Source organism: Chrysemys picta, chromosome 2 (assembly GCF_011386835.1).
Source record: "Chrysemys picta bellii isolate R12L10 chromosome 2, ASM1138683v2, whole genome shotgun sequence".
NCBI classification, from domain to species: domain Eukaryota; kingdom Metazoa; phylum Chordata; order Testudines; family Emydidae; genus Chrysemys; species Chrysemys picta.
This window is the reverse complement of record NC_088792.1, coordinates 92,858,504-92,878,040: the sequence shown is the minus strand read 5'-3', so window position 1 is coordinate 92,878,040 and position 19,537 is coordinate 92,858,504. Positions and strand designations below refer to the sequence as shown.

At 40.6% G+C, this 19,537-nt stretch overlaps 1 protein-coding gene across 8 annotated transcripts in view; it reads left to right on the top strand.

The window, feature by feature from the left end:
* Positions 1 to 19,537, top strand: part of TBX20 (T-box transcription factor 20) — a 188,712-nt gene that overhangs the window by 4,587 nt on the left and 164,588 nt on the right. For 6 of the 8 annotated variants that reach the window (XM_065583768.1, XM_065583765.1, XM_065583767.1 and 3 more), the window contains 3 exons: positions 2,341 to 2,505; positions 9,339 to 9,447; positions 16,060 to 16,218. In XM_065583768.1, coding sequence (XP_065439840.1) covers positions 2,341 to 2,505; positions 9,339 to 9,447; positions 16,060 to 16,218 — 433 coding nt within the window. Of the gene's footprint in view, positions 1 to 827; positions 1,027 to 2,340; positions 2,506 to 9,338; positions 9,448 to 16,059; positions 16,219 to 19,537 lie in introns of those variants that run through there. The other 2 variants (XM_065583769.1, XM_065583770.1) reach the window with 2 other exon arrangements.

Below are 19,537 nucleotides of genomic sequence, written 5' to 3'. Positions count from 1 at the left end.
CTCTGAGCAATGCTCACATCCGGGGTCATCCTCCCAATTTGCACTGTCTGCACCCAGTGCTAAACTATTGCATGCATTTCCCCCTCCCAACCCGCTACATTGTCTAAAATACTATTTTACATTTGTTTTTAGAATGACAAGTTTGACCCCGAACTCCCAAACGAACCAAGTATTTTTTTAAAATCCCAGTTATGTTAAAATTGTTTGCCCTGGGTTTACTATAGAGTCCCTTAGCGCCCCCTGCAGGTTCTATGCCAACACTATCCCTCTCATATTCCGAGAGAGCCAGAGAGAGAGAGGGCCAGGTGGTTCTTTGTCACGCAGACACCATGGAGCTTCCTGGAGGGGAAAGCGCCTGGTGCAATCCGCTGACCGATCAACAGTCCATTAGGTGCTGGTGTCACCAGTTTGTGCTGGGGAATGGGTGCTGCAAGTATCCTACCCAGAGCTCCTGGGAAGCAGGTTAGCTGTTGGGAAGGGCATCATTCAGTTTCCTCCCACCCACGGATCCCCTTAGTTCTTGTGCAGGAGATTCCCGCCTTTCACTTTGGAGAGGCATGCTCCCCAAGCCATTAGCATTGAGCACTTGTTGGTTCTGATCCTTTGAGTAGAGGTTGCTCCCAAACATTGGCCCAGATAGACAGGCTCAAAAGCACTGAGAGAGATACAATGAATTAGATCTTAATAGGCTATTTGTAAATGCAGGAAGGAATTTAAGATGCATTTGGATTATTGTGGAGACCTTAAAAGCCTGAGCTTCCAATGTCCCGTTTGCAGATTTAAGGAAGATGCTTTCCACTTTGCTTTGTCTCCTTTCCTTTATAGTTTAAGAAGCAACTCCCTCCAGCCCCATCAAAGGCTTCTAGTGATTTCAGTGGGTTTTGGATTTGGAGCCCTACTGATTTAGGGGACATGTCCCTGCTTGGGAAAGTGCCTGTAGACTATGCACATGATAGAGTCTGTTCTGTGGTCGTGCTTTCCTGATCCCATTGAAATTAATTGCATGACTTCCCAATGATTCAGTGGGTAAGTTCAAGCCCTTTGTTGACAGTTGGGCAGGATCTGGTGCAAAAGATGCAGAAATAACAAGAGATAAGCCATAATGGCCATAGACTTCAGTCGAAGCAGAATTGGGCCCTTAATTAGTTGTAAACCAGAGCAACATTAGACAGGTAATCTTTGCGAATGTAGTGTTGTGATGTTATATAGTTTTTAAAAATTGTTACTTAGTGTTATAATTTTGTAGATGCATATTTGTACACACACAGAGAGAGTCCCGGAGAAATAAATCATAATATAAATTTGACAAATGTGTCCTTTTTAGGTTCACAAATCATGTGCAACTCCCGCATATTTATTTTAAGTTGCTCATAAATTTCTCCAGATAAGATAGGTTGGTTTTTAGGTCAGTCAAAAACAGTTTTGAAAATTCACGTTTTGTGTTATGTTTGGTAGCTATGTAAGTCACTTGGTAGTGGTTTAATTATCTGATTATATGATTTTTGTAAGTATCAAATGGCAATGCATGTTTTGTGTTGCATTGTCAGGTGTAACATTTGCAATTTGAAGTGTGCGTTTTTATTACTTAAGCAATTTACTATGCCATTTTTGGTAAATATTGGAGCATTTAGTCTTAAAATTCATTTTTCACCAGAGTTCTTGTAAGTAAAGCTAATTTGCAAGAATACTTCTGGAAAACATTATCAGAGTAAAAGAAAATAAGTTCAACGTTTGCAGAAATACTAATGAAAATAGTTTTTGCAGTATTTTCCCAGCTCCAATATATATGTATATGTATATGTATATTTATGAAAAAAATCACGGTGTCTATAGGAATGATACTCTGAAATTAGAATAATTATACTTTAACTCCCAGGCAGAAAATATATATCATATAGAAATTTATATTTCCTCCTATTTCAAAAAATTACTCTAATTTCAGGGTATCAGTTCTATGTGTATTTTATAGGGGTACAGATGATTTAAATGCCTGTCAAACTGAAATATAAATACACCTCTACCCTGATATAACATGACCCGATATAACACGAATTTGGATATAAATGGTAAAGCAGCGCTCCGGGGGGGGGGGGGGGGGGGGGCTGTGCACTCCAGTGGATCAAAGCAAGTCCGATATAATGCGGTTTCACCTATAACATGGTAAGATTTTTTTGGCTCCCGAGGACAGTGTTATATCGGAGTAGAGATGTATTTTGACATTTTTCTTTCTTCCTGGTGATTTGAATGTAATTTTTTTTAAAAAAATTTGGAGCAACATTTCAAAAGCTCCTTTTTTCTGCTGCCTCTTCACGTTTATTTTCTAATTTCCCTCTATTTCAGGAGAATGTTTCCTACTATTAGGGTTTCCTTTTCGGGAGTGGACCCCGAGGCCAGGTACATCGTGCTAATGGATATAGTCCCAGTGGACAATAAGAGATATAGATACGCTTACCACAGATCTTCCTGGTTGGTAGCTGGAAAAGCTGACCCTCCACTTCCTGCAAGGTTTGTTCATTTCATAGCTGATCTCTTTTAAAAAAAAAATGCTGAAAAAGTACCTTTGAATGATCTTTCAAAGCTGTTTGCAAACAGTGCTCTAAGAGTCTGAGTCTGTGCCCACTGGAGCTGATGGCAACACTCCCATTAATTTCAGTGGTGCATTGTCCGGTCCTGTATCCATACATGAGCCAAATATTTGACTTATGCTAGAGGTTCCAAAGGCAAGCAGGATTTGGCCTGAGGATCAGTTACAGAAAATGGTTCTGACGATCGAAAGAGAAGGAAACTTTTAAAAAGACATTTATTTTCCTCTTGTTATGACTTTTTTCCTTTGGGCCTCCTTTTTAAAGCAATCCAGGTGCCTTCAGCTCAATGCCAGTAGAAATATTAAATTACAGCTTTGATACCACTTAAAGTAGACATGCCAGATTATTTTCTAATCACTGACCAATGTTTTCTAATTAATGAGTTTACTACTATACTATACTCATCTCTGATGTCGCCTAGTGTGCATGTATCCAATATAAACGCGCAAACACACACGGGTCATTTTTTCAGGAAATTTAGGATTTCTGAAACTTTGGAATAATAAATAAAGTTAAACAAGTTAACCCCTTTCCCACAATGAACAAAACAGACAATTCACTTCTAAAACAATTGCCTCACAGTAAGTGATACAACATGGTTATGAACTCATTGTGGAACACGTATGCAGGCAGGTTGCCACAGCTTCGGTACAGAACTAGCTAGGCTTCAACACTTAGGTCTCAATTTATCAAAATATTTAAGCATGTCCTTAAGTCTGTGCTGAATAGGGTTGGAATTAAGGACATACTTAAGCCCCATCGACTTAAATAAGACTTAAGCAGATGCCTTGGTGATTTTCTGAATTGGAGCGTTTTGGGCTGCAACTCAGGCCAGTGAGAGGTTGTGATATTGCTTGTCCTGTAACCCTGAGTGTCTTAAAATGAACTGCTGCTGTAACTACCTGTCTGGATGTTCGCCCCCAGCATACAAGCATGCACTGAGTATCTGTGTGATAAGCCCTAGTTCAACAACTCTGACTCCAGCAGCCTGCTTGTTACACCACAGCCACACTCTGGTCTCCACCAGTTTTGGTTACCTCTAAGCCAAGTGATCCCAACATATCCCCAGTCCCGAATTTCCCCCAAACCATCTGCCCTGAAATGCCCTGCCCTCTCCTGGACCACTCAGAGACATAATAAGGTTTGTTTGCTCCCTTAAAGAGTCAATACCCAGCAGCTTGCCATTAATTGGATTAAGCAACTACTTCACTTCAAACACAGTACTTGGTTAGTTTCGATTAAAATAAAACAAGTTTATTAACAACTTGACATAGGTTAAGTGATCTCAAGTAAGAGAAATAAAGGTAGAGATGGTACAAGCAAATAAAAGTGAAAATGCTTCTAAGAGTCTAAAACTTAATGTAGCAAGGTACAGTCTTTGTTTAAGATGGTTTCTCTCACCAATTATTTGTTGTCATGCATGGTTGACTGTCACTCTGTCAGGACCTTTCTCAGAAATATGAGGTACTGATTTCTCTTGTCTTTTTAGGTGAAAGATAAAGATGGAGTCTCTCTCTTTCCCTTACATTCCCAAAGAATTGTCTTTGTTCTCAAAGTCAGGAAGGCCTTCTGGGGATTCAGTCTCCTGTGTCTGCCTGGGGGGTAGGAGTCATGTCAGTTCTCTGACTCTTGAGTTCAGGCTCAAGACAACTCCACTGGTTTAGCTTGATAGCTTTGTTTATGGTTAATATGTAAATTGAGGTAAACCAATGTTCCTTCTAGGACAAACCTGTTTATCACCTTTACTTAGGCTAGATTGTCTTTGTCTTAAACATTCTCTAGTAACATTATACAGAGGGAATACATAACTTCACATGTAAGGTTAACACATGCATTTTACAATGATATTAATGACCAGTGTGTTATTAGTTTTGAAATGATACCTTACAAGGTATATTTTGTACAAACATCATTGCAGCCATGTGTAGAGTCTGAATACAGGGGTGTTTAGGGTCACAGTCCCAAGCCTGCACTGAGAACCATGCGGTCGGACTCCTGTGTCCACAAGGAACCTCTTTGAAGTCAACGGGGCTCTGCCTGGGCACTGGGGCCCACCTGCAGAGTTCTAAATGCAGAGCCAGAGCCTTGGACGCTATAAAGACAGGCATATTAGAAATACCTAAGTAGGAAAGCATTTTCTTGTGTGCAAATATGGGGCCAAATGCAAGCAGTCCTACAGAACGCATGACATCTCACAGACTGCTGATCTCTGGTAGGTAGTTCAGGTTTTGTATCAGTGAAAAAACGTCTATGCTTGGATGACAAAGGGACATCAGATTCAGCAAGTCAGCAGTTGTGTTTGCTTTCAGGGAAAACAATAATTTACTACTTCTTTTTCTTTTTCTTTTTCTTCTTTATTAATTAATTAGTGTGTGGTAGCATGTAAGGGCTCCAATTTTGCTAGGTGCTGTACAAACACAGACCAAAAAAGATGGTTCCTGCCCCAAAGAGTTTACCGTCAAAATAACATCAATAATAATAATTCAGGAAAGTACACAAATGGCCTTAGGGTGGGGTTCTTAGTGTCTTATTTGTCTGTAAAGCATCCAGTGCATTTTGGATCTCTTTGGATAGGCTAATAATCCATATGTAGGTTTTGTAGCTAGGTAATATAGATCATCTCATTAAAAAAATTCAGATTAATATTATGTGGACATGAAGAGGCTAATCTCGCGCCCATTGAACTTGTACTGACTTTGATGGGACCACGGTCAAGCCCTTTATGATTTTATTATTAATATTGTTTAAAGTTTGTATTGTGGTAGTACTTAGAGATCCCAATCAGGTACAGGATCTGTACAAATGTATAGTAAATGACAGTCCCTGCTTCATTTTCACCATGTTTAACCAAAACAATATTGATCATAAACCATGGCTATAGATTGTTTTTAATCTCTTCGTTAACATTATAATTTGCTGCTTACTCACAGTTTTATTTCATATTGAAAAATATCATCTTTCCTTGTGGGAGAGGGAACATAATATCTGTAAAGGATGGCATGATTTGGGAAGCTCTGGTGTTTTTGTGTTACACTGATCTGTTGCTGGTTTTGGAGTGTCAATGCTAACATTTTATCAAATAAGGTCTGTTTAAATTTCTTGCTGCAAGTAAGTAATTGACAATTTGTTGTCTTTTAAAGTGGTGTTTACCCATCTATATCTTTTTTTGATTTCTTGCAGCCTTCTCTTTGCTCTTTAAATCTGAATAATCTGACTGCAGTGTTGTGAGCTAAAAACTGCGGAATCCCTCGGGTACTTTCTGAGATGCTATGGGGTCTTGCGGGATTTTATGGGGTTTCTAGATAACTGTATACAAACTTTACACAATATTTTGTAGATATGTAGTGGGAATTCCCACAACTTATGTAGGTTTGTCATAAATCTCGGCTGCTGCTCACAGCAGTAAACAAATGACCTTTTCTTTTTTATATTTTTGTGCCGGGTGCACATGATATAAAATTATTTTTAAAATCAAGATTTTAATACTGTATTTATACCTAATAAAGTTTTAGGGCCTGATCCTGCTCAAATTGAAATTAAAGGTTAAATTCCTGTTGACTTAAATTGGAGTTCAGTTCTGCTCCCAATATCAGGAGTCAGTGGTTATATTTTCACCTAAATGATTTCTAAGATCCTAAGCCAGCAAACACACCTGGGCTTTAACTTTAGTAACATGAGACATATAATTGGGGCTACTCTATGTGCTTAAGTGTTTGCAGGATCAGACAGAACCTATGGCATTAAGATGCTGATCCCTCAAAGATATACATACACACATAACTCTACCAACATGAATAGTCTCAGTGACGTCAATGAGATTATTCACGGGAGTACAGTTATGCACATGTGTAAATTGCTTCAGGATTAGGGCCTTAAGGCTTTTCTTTATTTTACTATAAAAATAACTTTCAACACTAGAACAACAACTGTACTTGAAATTAATAAGTATTATATGATGCCACTGGGAAGATTATCCCTTCATGGATCTTCACTACAAATAACAATTATATCCTTTTCTTCCTGCTGTCAACATTTAAATCAAGTTATGTGACTTGAATAAAAACACTTTTCAGAAAATCCTTGTAAAGCTTTTAAAGTGCTTCCAGGGATAGATTTTTTTTCCCCTTTCTGTCTTACAAGCTACAGAGAACGTTTGAAAGAAATACCAGTCCTAAAAATTCCTGCATGTACCTTTACACTGTACCCTCCCTCTTTCCTCTCCCTTTTTTGCATTGAGAAATGTTTTTGCTTCCGTGACGTGGCTAGCCTAACAAACCCATAATGGTCTGGGGCTTGAATGTGTAATATTTATGCATTTGTAGCAGACAGTAGCAAAGAAACTTTTTTTATTACATTTTCAAACTAGCAATTTGAGCCCGATTCTGCCAACTTTCTGTCTGTACAAAGTACAAATTAAGTCAGTTAAAAGTCACATGCCTGGAGGGCTTCCAGGATTAGGCCCAATATTAACAAACTGAACAAAAGGAAAATGTAATGAAAGCTAAATACACTATAAGGAACCTAAAGTAGTCATCTTAAACCTTGACTACTGTTGCAGGCAATATAAAATAACTTACAATAAATCGTAAATTTATATCAAAATGTGGCTCCTAAAATCTTCGTAAATGGAACTGAACAACTTCTCATAACAAAGTGCTCACTAACTTCCGTGGGAGTACTGTGTATTCCAATGGAATGTCTGTGTTTATTTCTCTAATCTATTTGTTCATGTGTATGCATGTTATCATCAGTTCTCTGTGCACCAGCAGGCCACTATATCTAATTTTGAATCATCCTGTGTCTGGTGTACCAGATCTGGTTATGGGAGAAGTCTATAGATCGGTACAGTTCAAACATGTAGGGCCATAAATTTCTGTACAATGCAAGGCACATGCAAATGTGTAAAGAGAAAATTACCAGTGAGTTAAAATACAAAACAGTGGCTGAGATCTATGGTGCCACAGGCAAAATCTCTGAAGAAAAATCCCCATGGCCAACAGTGCACATTGATATGTGCAAGCAACCATGAGTAGGATGTGGGGAATGATTTCACTCCGTGACTTTCCCATCAGGGTGACTGTTAGTATTCAACCAATGTATAGCCCCCATAGCTGTGGCAAGAGTTAACTGCGTGCATTTGGTTTAAGGTAACTGTGCCTAGCAGATAAACACAGAATGGTCTCTACTCACTCTCCAAACATACGTCTGAAACAGTTTGGCTCTTTGGTCCTAGTTAGTCATATCTTGGTAAGACTGATTCTCTGTGATAATAGTGTGCAGTATTGCCAAACCCAACCATTCAGAATCATGAGTCAGGCTCCCAAAAATCACGAGACCAGCTTACAAATCATGAGATTAAAACAATACATTTTGGGTTCTTTTTTATTTACCTTCTGGCTTTTGAGCCAGTAGGATTCACATTTTTTATCTCTTCTCTACAGCTATGAGGACTAAAGACCTTTTTTTAAAATGAAAGCTGAGATTCTCATGACATAACATGACTCCAAGAGCTGGGGCTTTAAGAGAAACACCATTTATCACAAGTCTCATAATAAAACCATGAGAGTCAACAACACTGAGTATGGTGCACAGTTTTTGCTATCCCACAACCTCTTTCAGATACCAGGAACCTACCACTCAATGGTGTACAGCCAGCACTCTTTTTGGGGCAAAGAAGCATCTAGAGAAGCAATCGTGCATTGAAAAAGATTAGCTGTAATTTCTATCATGGGTCTCAGACCTGGCCCACAGATGTAATGGGAGCATTCCAAGATTGGGCCAAATAAGTCAACTGAAGAGAATGGGCCAGATCCTCAGAAGGTGTTAATCGACATTGACTTAAATGGAATCACTCCAATTTACACCAGCTGAGGATCTGGGACAACTTCCTTTAATTAAAAGTCACAAACAAATAATAGCGTTAAATCATTTTCAGTTATATACAAGTTATATATGCTAGCTGCGTTTAAAGAGCCCAGCACTTGTAATTGTTCTGGTCACAACATAAGCCTCTCACACATCCTCTGTGCTTCCTTTCATCCTGCCAGCTTTCCCAAGTAGCAGCTTGTTAACTACATGGAGGCAATGATTTCTTTTTCCATGTCAAACCACTGTATCTGACTGCAGCCTTTATCTTCTTATTAATGTCATCACAACTAATGTGATCCAGTGCAGGTGAAAATAATTACCAAGCTTAATGTTAATACTAAGAAAAAATACAACTTATCTGGTTTCCCTGACTAGTTCTGTAATTGCAGTATGTCTTTTTCTTTGAGCTGGAGTCATCGTTATTTTAAGCGCTTACTAGTACAGCTGCTGGAAGACATGATCAATTTTTCATTTGGGAAAAAAGACGTAACAGTGAAATAATGTCTCCATTTTAGATTATTTTTATCCGCTGCTTAGATACAATTAGTTATGCTTCTAAAAGAATAATATGCTTAGCAAATGATAGTCTTAAAAAAGATGGATTCTTCATTATATTCCAGTGGGTGAAGAACTCAGTTATGTCTTCTATAATTTTTCATTAGTAGTTATGGTATTTCATGGATGCAGCTTAAGGGAATCCTCTAACTCTTGTTTTATTGGTAGATCGGTGTGGTCCTAAGATTTGAGAAAATACCTCTTGGTGAGGCCATTGGATATTGTGAAGGCATAAGACTTATTTTAATTTTGTGTGGATACATGTTTATAAAGTCAGTACCATTTACACAAATCTGACTGTAAGACTTCTGTGTTTGTCTGTTTGTTTAGGTTGTATGTGCACCCTGATTCTCCATTTACAGGGGAACAATTATTAAAGCAGATGGTGTCCTTTGAAAAAGTGAAACTGACGAACAATGAACTGGATCAACATGGGCATGTGAGTAGCCTACTCTGTGGTAAGGAGTAAAAAGACAACAGAAATTAGCTATGAGTCTGTTATGGTATGACATTAATTGGCACACTTCTTGGCACTCTGATCCCAATGGCAAAAGTGCAAATGGGCTTTGAGACTGACCCACCCTTCCACCTTTACAGGTGGTCCCTTCATGTCAGTGGCAGTGCAATGGCAGAGGCTTGTGGGAAAGTTTGTACTCGTTGGTTTGCCCTCTTCTGTAGATAATCAGATGACTTCAGACTCCCTGGCTTGTGAATTCAACATCTTTCATCAGTGTCACATTTACCTTGTGTGGGAAATGTGTGGCATTACCCATTGCAGTCTAAGGCCATAGACAGCTTGTAAAAAAAGAACTGTCTTTAGCTTCCATGATTTATCATTTGTATATTAATTTATCAACGTGATGGATGGGGTAATGCCCAGATCATCATAGTGTTCTGATCCCGCTTTCACTGCTATCAAAGGGGCAGAATCCAGACTTAAATGAGGGGCAAATGTCCAGTGTCAAAGAGAAGAGAAAAGAGACACACATGGTTTTGCCTAATATGCTTCCATCTGTCTTTTGCTTTGACTTGGCCGACTGGATAGTGCTCTGATCTCTTAGACACTACCCAGTGCCTTGTCATGTATACTTGCAAATCCCGCTCTGCTGAATTTGGTGTCAGTGCCCTAAGCAATCTACATGGGAGGGGTTCAACAGGGGCATGTCTTTTACTTGCTGACCCAAAGTGGACTGGTCTTGGTGTCAGTACTGTAGTCCTGACACACCAGGAAGGGTTAATCCAACACTGAAACAAAGGATGTGACATTAATAAGACAAAATTGCTCCAAAGTCAATTGTGTTGGATATAGAAACACTCAACCTTTACATAAATTAAACACAGAGTGTCACAGGATGAATTTGGGACTTTAAGGGGATTAAGTCCCAACTCTGACCTGTGCCAGGTTTTCTTCCTAAGTTAAGAGGCTTGGAAAAGTGAAAGCATGTGGCTGAGAGCAGGTGGTTGGGAGCCTGACCTGGTTGGGGGAGGATCAGCACTGACTCTCTACTTGGGAGCCTTTTCATGGGAAAGCTTAAGACCTTGTGAGTTGTCTAACTTGGTGGGAAGAAGTCCTGAGGGAACCCAAGCCTGAAGAGTAGGCTCAGGATGGGAGGATTTCCTGTACAAGAATTAGACTATGTAAATTAGTGTTAATAAGTGAGACCCCAGGAAGGGAGAGCTGGTTTTGAACATTAAAACATGAAGGGAGGGGACATGTGAGATACGGACTAAGGAAACTGAGGCATGGGGATACCAGACATTGGAGACCCCCCTCCTCCTACAGTGGGTTATTTACTGCTTTTGTAGAGTGTTTGATAAAGCAGGTCGTTGTCTGAATTGTCCAGTAGGAATATTTCCAATATGAATGAGAGTTTTAAGGACAGCAGAGTTGAGCCAAAGCATTTTCATGGGCAATACCTCCTGAAAGCAAAAAAAAAAAAAAAAAGAACGGATGCCAACACACAATTCTTTTCTAAAGAGCTGTAGGTATATTTTTCTTTAAACCACCCCCTCCCTTTTTCTGGCTAACATGTTTTTGTTTTTTGCTCATGTTCCATAAGAGATCTCTAGAAGCAAAGCCGATTTTTTGTTTTTGTTTTGCCATTGACTTCAATGCCCTAAGGTCTTGATCCTGCAATGAGGTCTGTGTGGCTGAATGTTGTGCATGCATAGAGCGCTGACATCAGTGAGGCTCCAGGAGGGTAAAGGGATGCCCTTGTGTGGAATTCACCGTAAGAGTGAGGCATTTATTTTCTTAAATGATCTAAGACCTATATATATCTGACAATGTACGTGCGGGTAACAAATATATTTTTTGTAAATGCAAGGCAGTTCATTTAAAAAAAATCACTTTCCTGAGCTAATGCTGCAAATGATCACGTTATAGTGAAACCTACTTCTGTGAATACCAGACAAGGAGACAATCCTGCGCAAAGAGTACACACGAATGTAGCAAATAGTCCGATAGAATAGCTATGAGAGCTGTTAATGTCATCACCTTGTGAAATTATTAAGGGCCAGATTGTGACTTTCAAAGGAACAGCAACATGTTTGGGAGAGGCGTGGATGTGCCCTCAATTTGGCTTTGTCTCCACTAGCACTTTTGTTGTTATAACTTTTGTCGGTCAGGTGTGTGAGAAAAACCCCACACAACTGACTGACATAAGTTTCACTACTGCTGCTTGTTGAGGGTGGTTTAATTATGCCACCAGGAGAGCTCTCTACCATTGGCATAGAGCAGCTACACGGGAGACTTTACAGCAGTACAGCTGTGCTGCTGTAAGGTCTGTAGTGTAGACACAGCCTTAGTGGAAGTGGCTGCAGCCACTCTACCTGACGAGAGTGAGGCAACGAGAATGCCTCTGGTGGTGCTGGAGACAGCACCTCTGCCTCCTTTTTGGAGGTACAGTCTGTGCTCTCCCCTTCATTTGGTTAACTAGAGCATGTAACAGGATGGTCCTGTCCACACCCTCACCCATGCATACCCTTTTTGCAGTGTGTAGTAACATGGCCAGTACTATGACTCCCTCAAATCTTGCATCAAAGAATACAACCACTGGGATCATGACTACCCCCTGCACAGGTGGGTAACCAGAGAAACAAGGCAGAGAACTTTCCTCTTTTCTTGCTCATCTGTGCAGGGAGCCACTAGAGTCTGTTCCTAAATCTGCTAGGCACCAATATACCATAAGATGATGGCATTCTCATAAAGGAAGATCTGACCAAAGACAAAGGACCTGACAATACATCCCTGTTGCATGCAGTACTCCTGTTTACATCCAATGCCAAACAAGGAATGTAGTACCAGCTCCAAATGTTGTGGGAAGAACATATTGGTCTATGTATTTATTTTAGAACACTCTCCATTTAATTTTTGTGTCCTTTCATATTAGAGTAATTGTCAATATGTAAATACCATCACCAGATACTGTATAGACCAGGGGCGGGCAGCAAACTTTTTGGCCTCAGGGCTGCATCAGGTTTCGTAAATTGTATGGAGGGCCGGTCAGGGGAGGGGGTCATGGCCTGGCCCCACCTCCTATCTTGCCCCCCCCCCCCGGACCCCTGCCCCATCCACAACCCCGCTCCCTGTCTGCTGACTGCCCCCGAATCTCTGCTGTCCCATCCAACCCCTCCTCTCATTCCTGACGGCCCCTCTGGGACCCCTGCCCCACCCAACCTCCCCTTCTCCCTGTCCCCTGACTGCCCCCTGCTGCCCCATTAAACCCCCCACTCCTTCCTGACTGCCCTCGGGACCCCTGCCCCCATTCAACCCCCTGTTTCCTCCCTGCCCTCTGACCACCACCCCGAACTCCCCTGCCCTCTATCCGACTCCCCCGCCCCTGCTCCCTGCCCCCTTACCGTGCTGCCTGGAGCACTGGTGGCTGGCGGTGCTACAGCCACGCCTCCCGGCTGGAGCCAGGCCACGCTGCTGCCACTGCCACCACCGCGCAGCACAGAGACCGGGTCAGGCTGGGCTCTGCAGCTGCGCTGCCCCAGGAGCTCACAGCCCTGCCGCCCAGAGTATTGCGCTGGTGGCGGAGCGAGCTGAGGCTGTGGGGGAGGAGAGGCAGCAGGGGAAGGGCTGGGGGCGAGCCTCCCGGGGCAGGAGCTTGGGGGCCGGGCAGGACAGTCCCGCGGGCCGTAGTTTGCCCATCTCTGGTATAGACCTATGAAACAAATTCATTCTATGAAGCCTTTGAAACAGATGGTTCTTTAAATTATGGCAATGATATTTTGGAGTTGAGCAGGTTTGATTTTTAGGCCTTCTGAAATGGTACCTTTGAATTTAAAAAGCTCCTTTTCTCTGACTGGTTCTCTTATTTGGCCTATTAAAATGTTCATTGCATTTGACAAGCCATGTTGGCTCATGAGGGAGTCTTAATGGCCTTAAAATGCCTTAATATTTTAGGTTTTTAGATACAAAAGTTGGAATTACGCTAACTCCCGTTTGTTATGGTCACTTGTTCTCTCCATCCTCTGAAAGACAGTTTTTGTTGTTAAAGGATGGAGAGTGGTGGGGTGTTCTATTTCTAGAAGGGTTCTTTTTCTGAAACAGAATCCACCTGAAGTGAAGAAATGGACTTTTTTTATTTTAAGCTTAGCATTTGTTTTTCTTCTCTTATTCTGAGACTTCTGGACTTGTATTCTTAGTATGCATAACACAACAGTGATGGCACTATTTATATTCAGTTTATGCACTGGGCAGTAGTCTTATCATTGCATGCATGACATAAAGTTTGTTGCAAGGAAACACACAGTGAAACTCTGCATTTGTATGTATGTCTCTGGATTACGTCTTAGAGCTAAGTGAGTAATTTACAGAAATAATATGTTGAACACTCTCTTGCCTTTCTTTCTATTTTTGGAACGTTAGTGAACAATTTTTCTCAAAGTTATTTTAAAAAGTTAGTAAAATGTTGTGTACTTTATGGCTTGGTACTTATGCTTCACTGTGATTGGTTACATATTTCACATGGTATTGTTTCTGTTCCCTGATTAGACCAGCTCTGAGTATAACATGGCATTTGTGCTAGAGAAACTTGATTGCATGCATGTTCACAGAAAATGCACACACGGGGGGTGAACATGGCTTAACAGTGAAAGTCCCAGCTGTAATGATTAAAGTAACCTATGGGAGTTAGACACTAACTCTCTTCAGTGGACAATGGGTGCCTAACTCACTGAAGCTATTTTGAAAATCTCAACCTATAATTGTGAATAAATAGTAGGGGACACTTATTTGCAGTATTCACCCAGATCTAATATCTACGAGCCTTGCCACATTCACTGTTCAACTAGTACATACATGCGTTGACTTGTCTCTGTCTGGCATACACAGAGTAGTATACATGTGCACCTAAGGTATATGCACTTGTGTGGCGGCAGTGGGGAGGGGGGGCATATACAACTACAGACCCATAGAAGGGGGGGGGTTTCAATCAAATACATTTGAGAAATACTGACTTACACCATCATTCACATCACTTTTGAACTGGGCGCAGAGTACAGTGTTTCTTTATGGCTGATACACTTCATGAACCAGGCTGATTATGAAAGTTTTGTATGCAAGAAGAGAGAGGGGCACTGAAGTGCACTAACTGGAGGGCTAAGAGTGACACGCAGTTGGGAGTGGACAAAGAAGACAAAAGAGCAGTGAGGTGAGAAACTTTGGAGCAGCATAGGGGATGGAAAGGGAAGTGGGAGAAGGGCAGAGAAGTAGATGTGGTGATGTATTGTGCAGTGTCTTGAAGGTGAGAGCAAGGAGCTTGAAATCAATGCAGAAATAGAGTGCAAGCCAATCAGGAAAAATACTGAAATGGTAAACGTTTGCATACTACACTGAGCACTAAAACGATGTCTCATTCTCATGATGATTGTAATGCACTAAATTCTGCTCTGCATTGTACATGTGCAACCCCACTGAAATCAGAGTACAAGTCAGAGCAGTACTTGGCCCAATGGGAGAAGAAAAAGGTACAATAGGAATCTACTAATGTAATACAGCTGATGCAAGAGCACAGCTGTAATACAATATGCAACCTGCATTGTTTACTGAGTTATCAAGAAAGACTGCATTTCTCCTGTCGACTTTCAGTTTAATACTTGTCTTTGAATGTAGATTAGCTATTCCAGATGATGTACAGAATATCCTGTGACCTCCTTGCAGCCCTGTGAAACGGAACTACCCAATCCCACTGCCAGTTTAGTCTCAAAACTGTGATTTTTATTTAAAACAAAAAATGGTGCAAATCTAACTCTACATTTCATTTTTATATTCTAGTATTGTGATTAGAGCTGGGCAAATAGAACTTAGTCCGATGCCAACTAAAGTGAATGGGTGTCTTTCCTATGGTTTCAGTGGGCACTGAAGTCAGTTAGTTGGAGGATTAGACAAGAATGGCTTTTTTTCCCACAAGCAAATATTAATGAAGAAAAATGGCAAAATTTGCAACAAATATTGCTTTCGATGCATTACTCCTGGTCCTCCTCTGCTTTTTCATTTCTGTTAGTTTAGCAGTCAGATTTGAGTATATAGGATAAGCTGCTTTAAAAGCCAGGTTTGCACCATAAGGACCTGATTTATTTTTCCAAAGGGGCCACAGGCTGGCATCATTTTGTGTACGCACAACTTTGCAGTTGCCCACTCCTGTGCACACACTTTTGAAGCACTCAAACCTGCATAGGCAGTTAATAACTTCAAACACCCTTGCACATAAGTGATAGAATGTGCACGTGTCAAACCTAGCTCCTGAATGAATGAGAGTTAATTCTTGGAGAGAGTGTGCTCAGGAGTTTTGCGCACGCATAAAAGGAGGCCATTTTTTGAAATTTACGCTCTAATGGCCTGGTTATCCGAAGTGAGCACCCACTGAAGTCAAAAGAAGCGGGGGTGCTCCGCACCTCTGACAATCAGCCCCTACATATCTACATTTCCGTTGCCATGGTGTAGCCCTGAAACTTTAATGTGCACTGGCTTTTTACAGTCATGTTCTGTTCAATTTGTCTTAATCTTAAACTCAGGACAACCTTTTGTAACTCTTTGCTTCAGATCATTTTGAACTCCATGCACAAGTACCAGCCCAGGGTGCACATCATTAAGAAGAAAGACCACACCGCCTCCTTGCTAAACCTGAAATCTGAAGAGTTCAGGACGTTTATCTTTCCAGAGACAGTTTTTACAGCAGTCACTGCCTACCAGAATCAGTTGGTGAGTGTGATGCTAGATCATTTTTAGAACTCTCATTAACTTGTCTAAAGTTCTCTGTGCTAATAAATTCCTCCTTTTAATTTAGCATAGACGACTCTCTGATGTAAGAGAGCTCTCAAGGACTTTTTTCCTCTCTTTGGGCCTGATCCTGCTCGCTTTCCATTCAAGAGTAAGCCGTATATACATGTGTAGTTCTAATAACCATAGGTACTGGAACTTGGGGTGTGGGAGGTGCTGCCGCACCCCATGGCTTGAAGTTTTTTCCATTATATCCAGGGTTCACAGTTTGGTTCAATGGCTCTCAGCACCTCCACTCTACAAACCGTTCCAGCGCCCCTGCTAATAACATCAATGGATTCATAGAACAACAGCTACTCATAGAACAATAAGGATTATTCATGAGTAAAAGTTATAGAAACAAACCTTTTAGTTATCTTTATTTCTATGTGTATAAAGCTGTGGCCCATTATTCTTTTGCACTTTTCAAATTAACCATTTCAGTTCACCTTGGGGCTGTTCCAACTTCCAATGATCCAATGAACTCAGGTTTATAACTGAATGCAAAAGAAAATTAGTCATGCAGAATCTTGATAATACACCAGTAAGAAATTTGTTTAGAAAAGGGCGTTCAGTTGACTTTCTGTAGAAATCAGCCAAATTTTAAAAATCCAATTGAAAACTGGAATTTACTTCTGTACAATGGATTGGTGCTTATCATTGACATTTAGATTATGGCCATTTCTAAACAGAACTTCCCTAAGTACATACAATGAATACTGCAAAATTTCTCAATGGAACATCTCTGGAACCCCTAGAGATTGATGCTGTCATTCTATTTATGACTAATGAAAATGGAACATTTTTTCATTTCTGCCATTTCTTTCCTTGCTGTTTTAAGGGGGGTTGATTACATTTCTGCAGGTTATTAGATAAAAGCTAAATACATTACACTTTCAACAAACTATCTCATATTTTAAGATTTAAAGGGCATACATTTGTTTAACAGTCAAACCACTACTACAGAGTTGAATTGTAGGTCAAATTTCATTTTTAAATGCTTTCTAGCAGATGTTCTTCTGATTGTTTGTGAGACAGTCTCTGAGGATAAATGTTATTTTTATATGAGACCAGAAATGGTTGTGAGTCTCATGCGGAATGGGTAGATAGGACAAGTTTCACTCGGGGGATGTCATACCAAGTCATTAGTACTAGAGAAATGACAATCTGATTGCCACAAAAATAGGTTTAAGTAGGTTTTCCTCAAGATTCCTGGATTCATAGATTCTAAAGCCAGAAGGGACCACTGTGATTATCAATCTGCCCTTCTGTAGAACACAGGCCATAGAACTTCCCCCATATACTTCCTTGAGCAGATCTTTTAGAAAAACATCCAATCTTGATTTACAAATTGTCAGTGATGGAGAATCCACCGTGATCCTGAGGAAGATGTTCCTCTGGTTGACTTGATTTGCCCAAACCTACACCATGTGTCAGTGTCAGAAGTAGTGTTTGGGGAAGGGTCCTGTCGCAAATCGGGATGAAAAAATCTAAATCTAAAAATTTTTCATGAGCCTGGTTTGGGTTAATTAAAAAATTTTGTTTTGATTTTGACCTTTAAAAAAAATATAACCTCCAAAAAGTCAAAATGGGGAATTTTGACAAATTTGAACTTTATTGCAAACCTGTTTTGAATTGAGAGATTTGTTGAGATCAACCCTTTTCTATGCACTGTTTTGGTTTTGAAAAATCAGCATTTTCCAAAGGAAAAAAAAAAGTTTAATCGGAACATTCCTAATCAACGCTAGTTATTATAATTTATTTGCATTATGGGAATGCCTAATGGCCCCAACTGAGATTGGGGCCCCATTGTGCTTGAATAACCCATACTAACACATTGTAACTCTTTGTCCTCATAAACACACATAGTCAGTCCCTGCCCCCAAAAGCTTGAACTCTAAATAGACAAGACAAGGAGTAAGAGAGGAAACAATGGCACAGAGGTGAAGTGACTTGCTTAAGGTCACACAGCAGGTCAGTGACAGAAGGTGAAATCCAGACCACACTGACGTCAATGGGAGTTTTGCCATTGCCATCAATGGAGCCAGGATTTCACCGCAGGTCTCCTGGCTGCAGTCTGGTGCACTATCTACTAGACTAGGCTGCCTATATATTTGTAGTTCCTAGTTCCCAGACTTGTTGTAGTCAGACCACTAGACCACACCTTGAATTTGTATAATGTAGATGGCAACCTGAAAAAAAAAATCAGTCCTCCTTTGCTTCCCCTAGTTTTCATAAGCCTTCCCTCCCACGCTTCTGACTTCCTGCCCAGAAGAGCGGTCTCTCAGAATGGAGAGTCAGATTTGACTGTAATCTTCTCTGGTTTCAGATGAGTCACCCAGCACTAAAATATTCTTGCTCTGTGAAAGCATGTGACCATTCAGGGAGTTGGAATTGCTTGTTTTAATTTCTGAACTTTCAAGGCCCATTTTTATAAGCAAAGCGGTGACCAATATACCACAGGCCTTTTACGATGGAGGCCAGGATGAAATTGGTGTTGATTCTTCAGTGGTGCTAATCTCTGTTTACATAGGAAATTCTGTGCGCCCTGAACTCTCATTGGCTTCAACTCGAGCTGATGGCACTCACAGCTTTGTGAGAGATGCTCAACATTTCCCAGGATCAGGCTTCAAATCCTTACTTCCAGTAGCTTTTAATTCCACCAGGGCAAAGCGTATTTGGCAAATCTGAATTTTGTTGCATCCTTCCAAATTTTAAGCACTGAATCTGCCTGTTGAAAGCAAAAATACAGATTTGATCAGTTTCATCACAAAACCAATTGAAACCGTTGATGCCAATTTTGGGTAGATGGATACACAAAGAATTCTTTACAATGACTCGGCAGGCAGTACGACAGCGGGGGACAAAATTTACTGGACAGTATAACTCAAATAGTTATACTTGAAGGCAAATCCATCCCTGGTGTAAGCCAAAGCAACTTTATTGGTTTCTCAGGCTGACTGCAGTTTTTCCTTTAAAGTCTTGAAGAGCTGGGGATACCTTGGCCAAAAGAGCATCTCTTCTTATTCTGTTCCTACCCCTTATGACACTCTGACACCCATATTTTACATGACTATATAAATATACATGGATTTTCATGTAGCATTGTTGGCAGAAAATGGCATCTGCATCTGCCTGCATAACATCATTTTGCTATAAGAGCAATACATATTTAAAGAGTTCCTAGACAAGTTTTAATCACATTAAATGGCAACAAACACAAATTCTACCTTTTTCCCCCACAGTTGCTTCTGGAACAAAG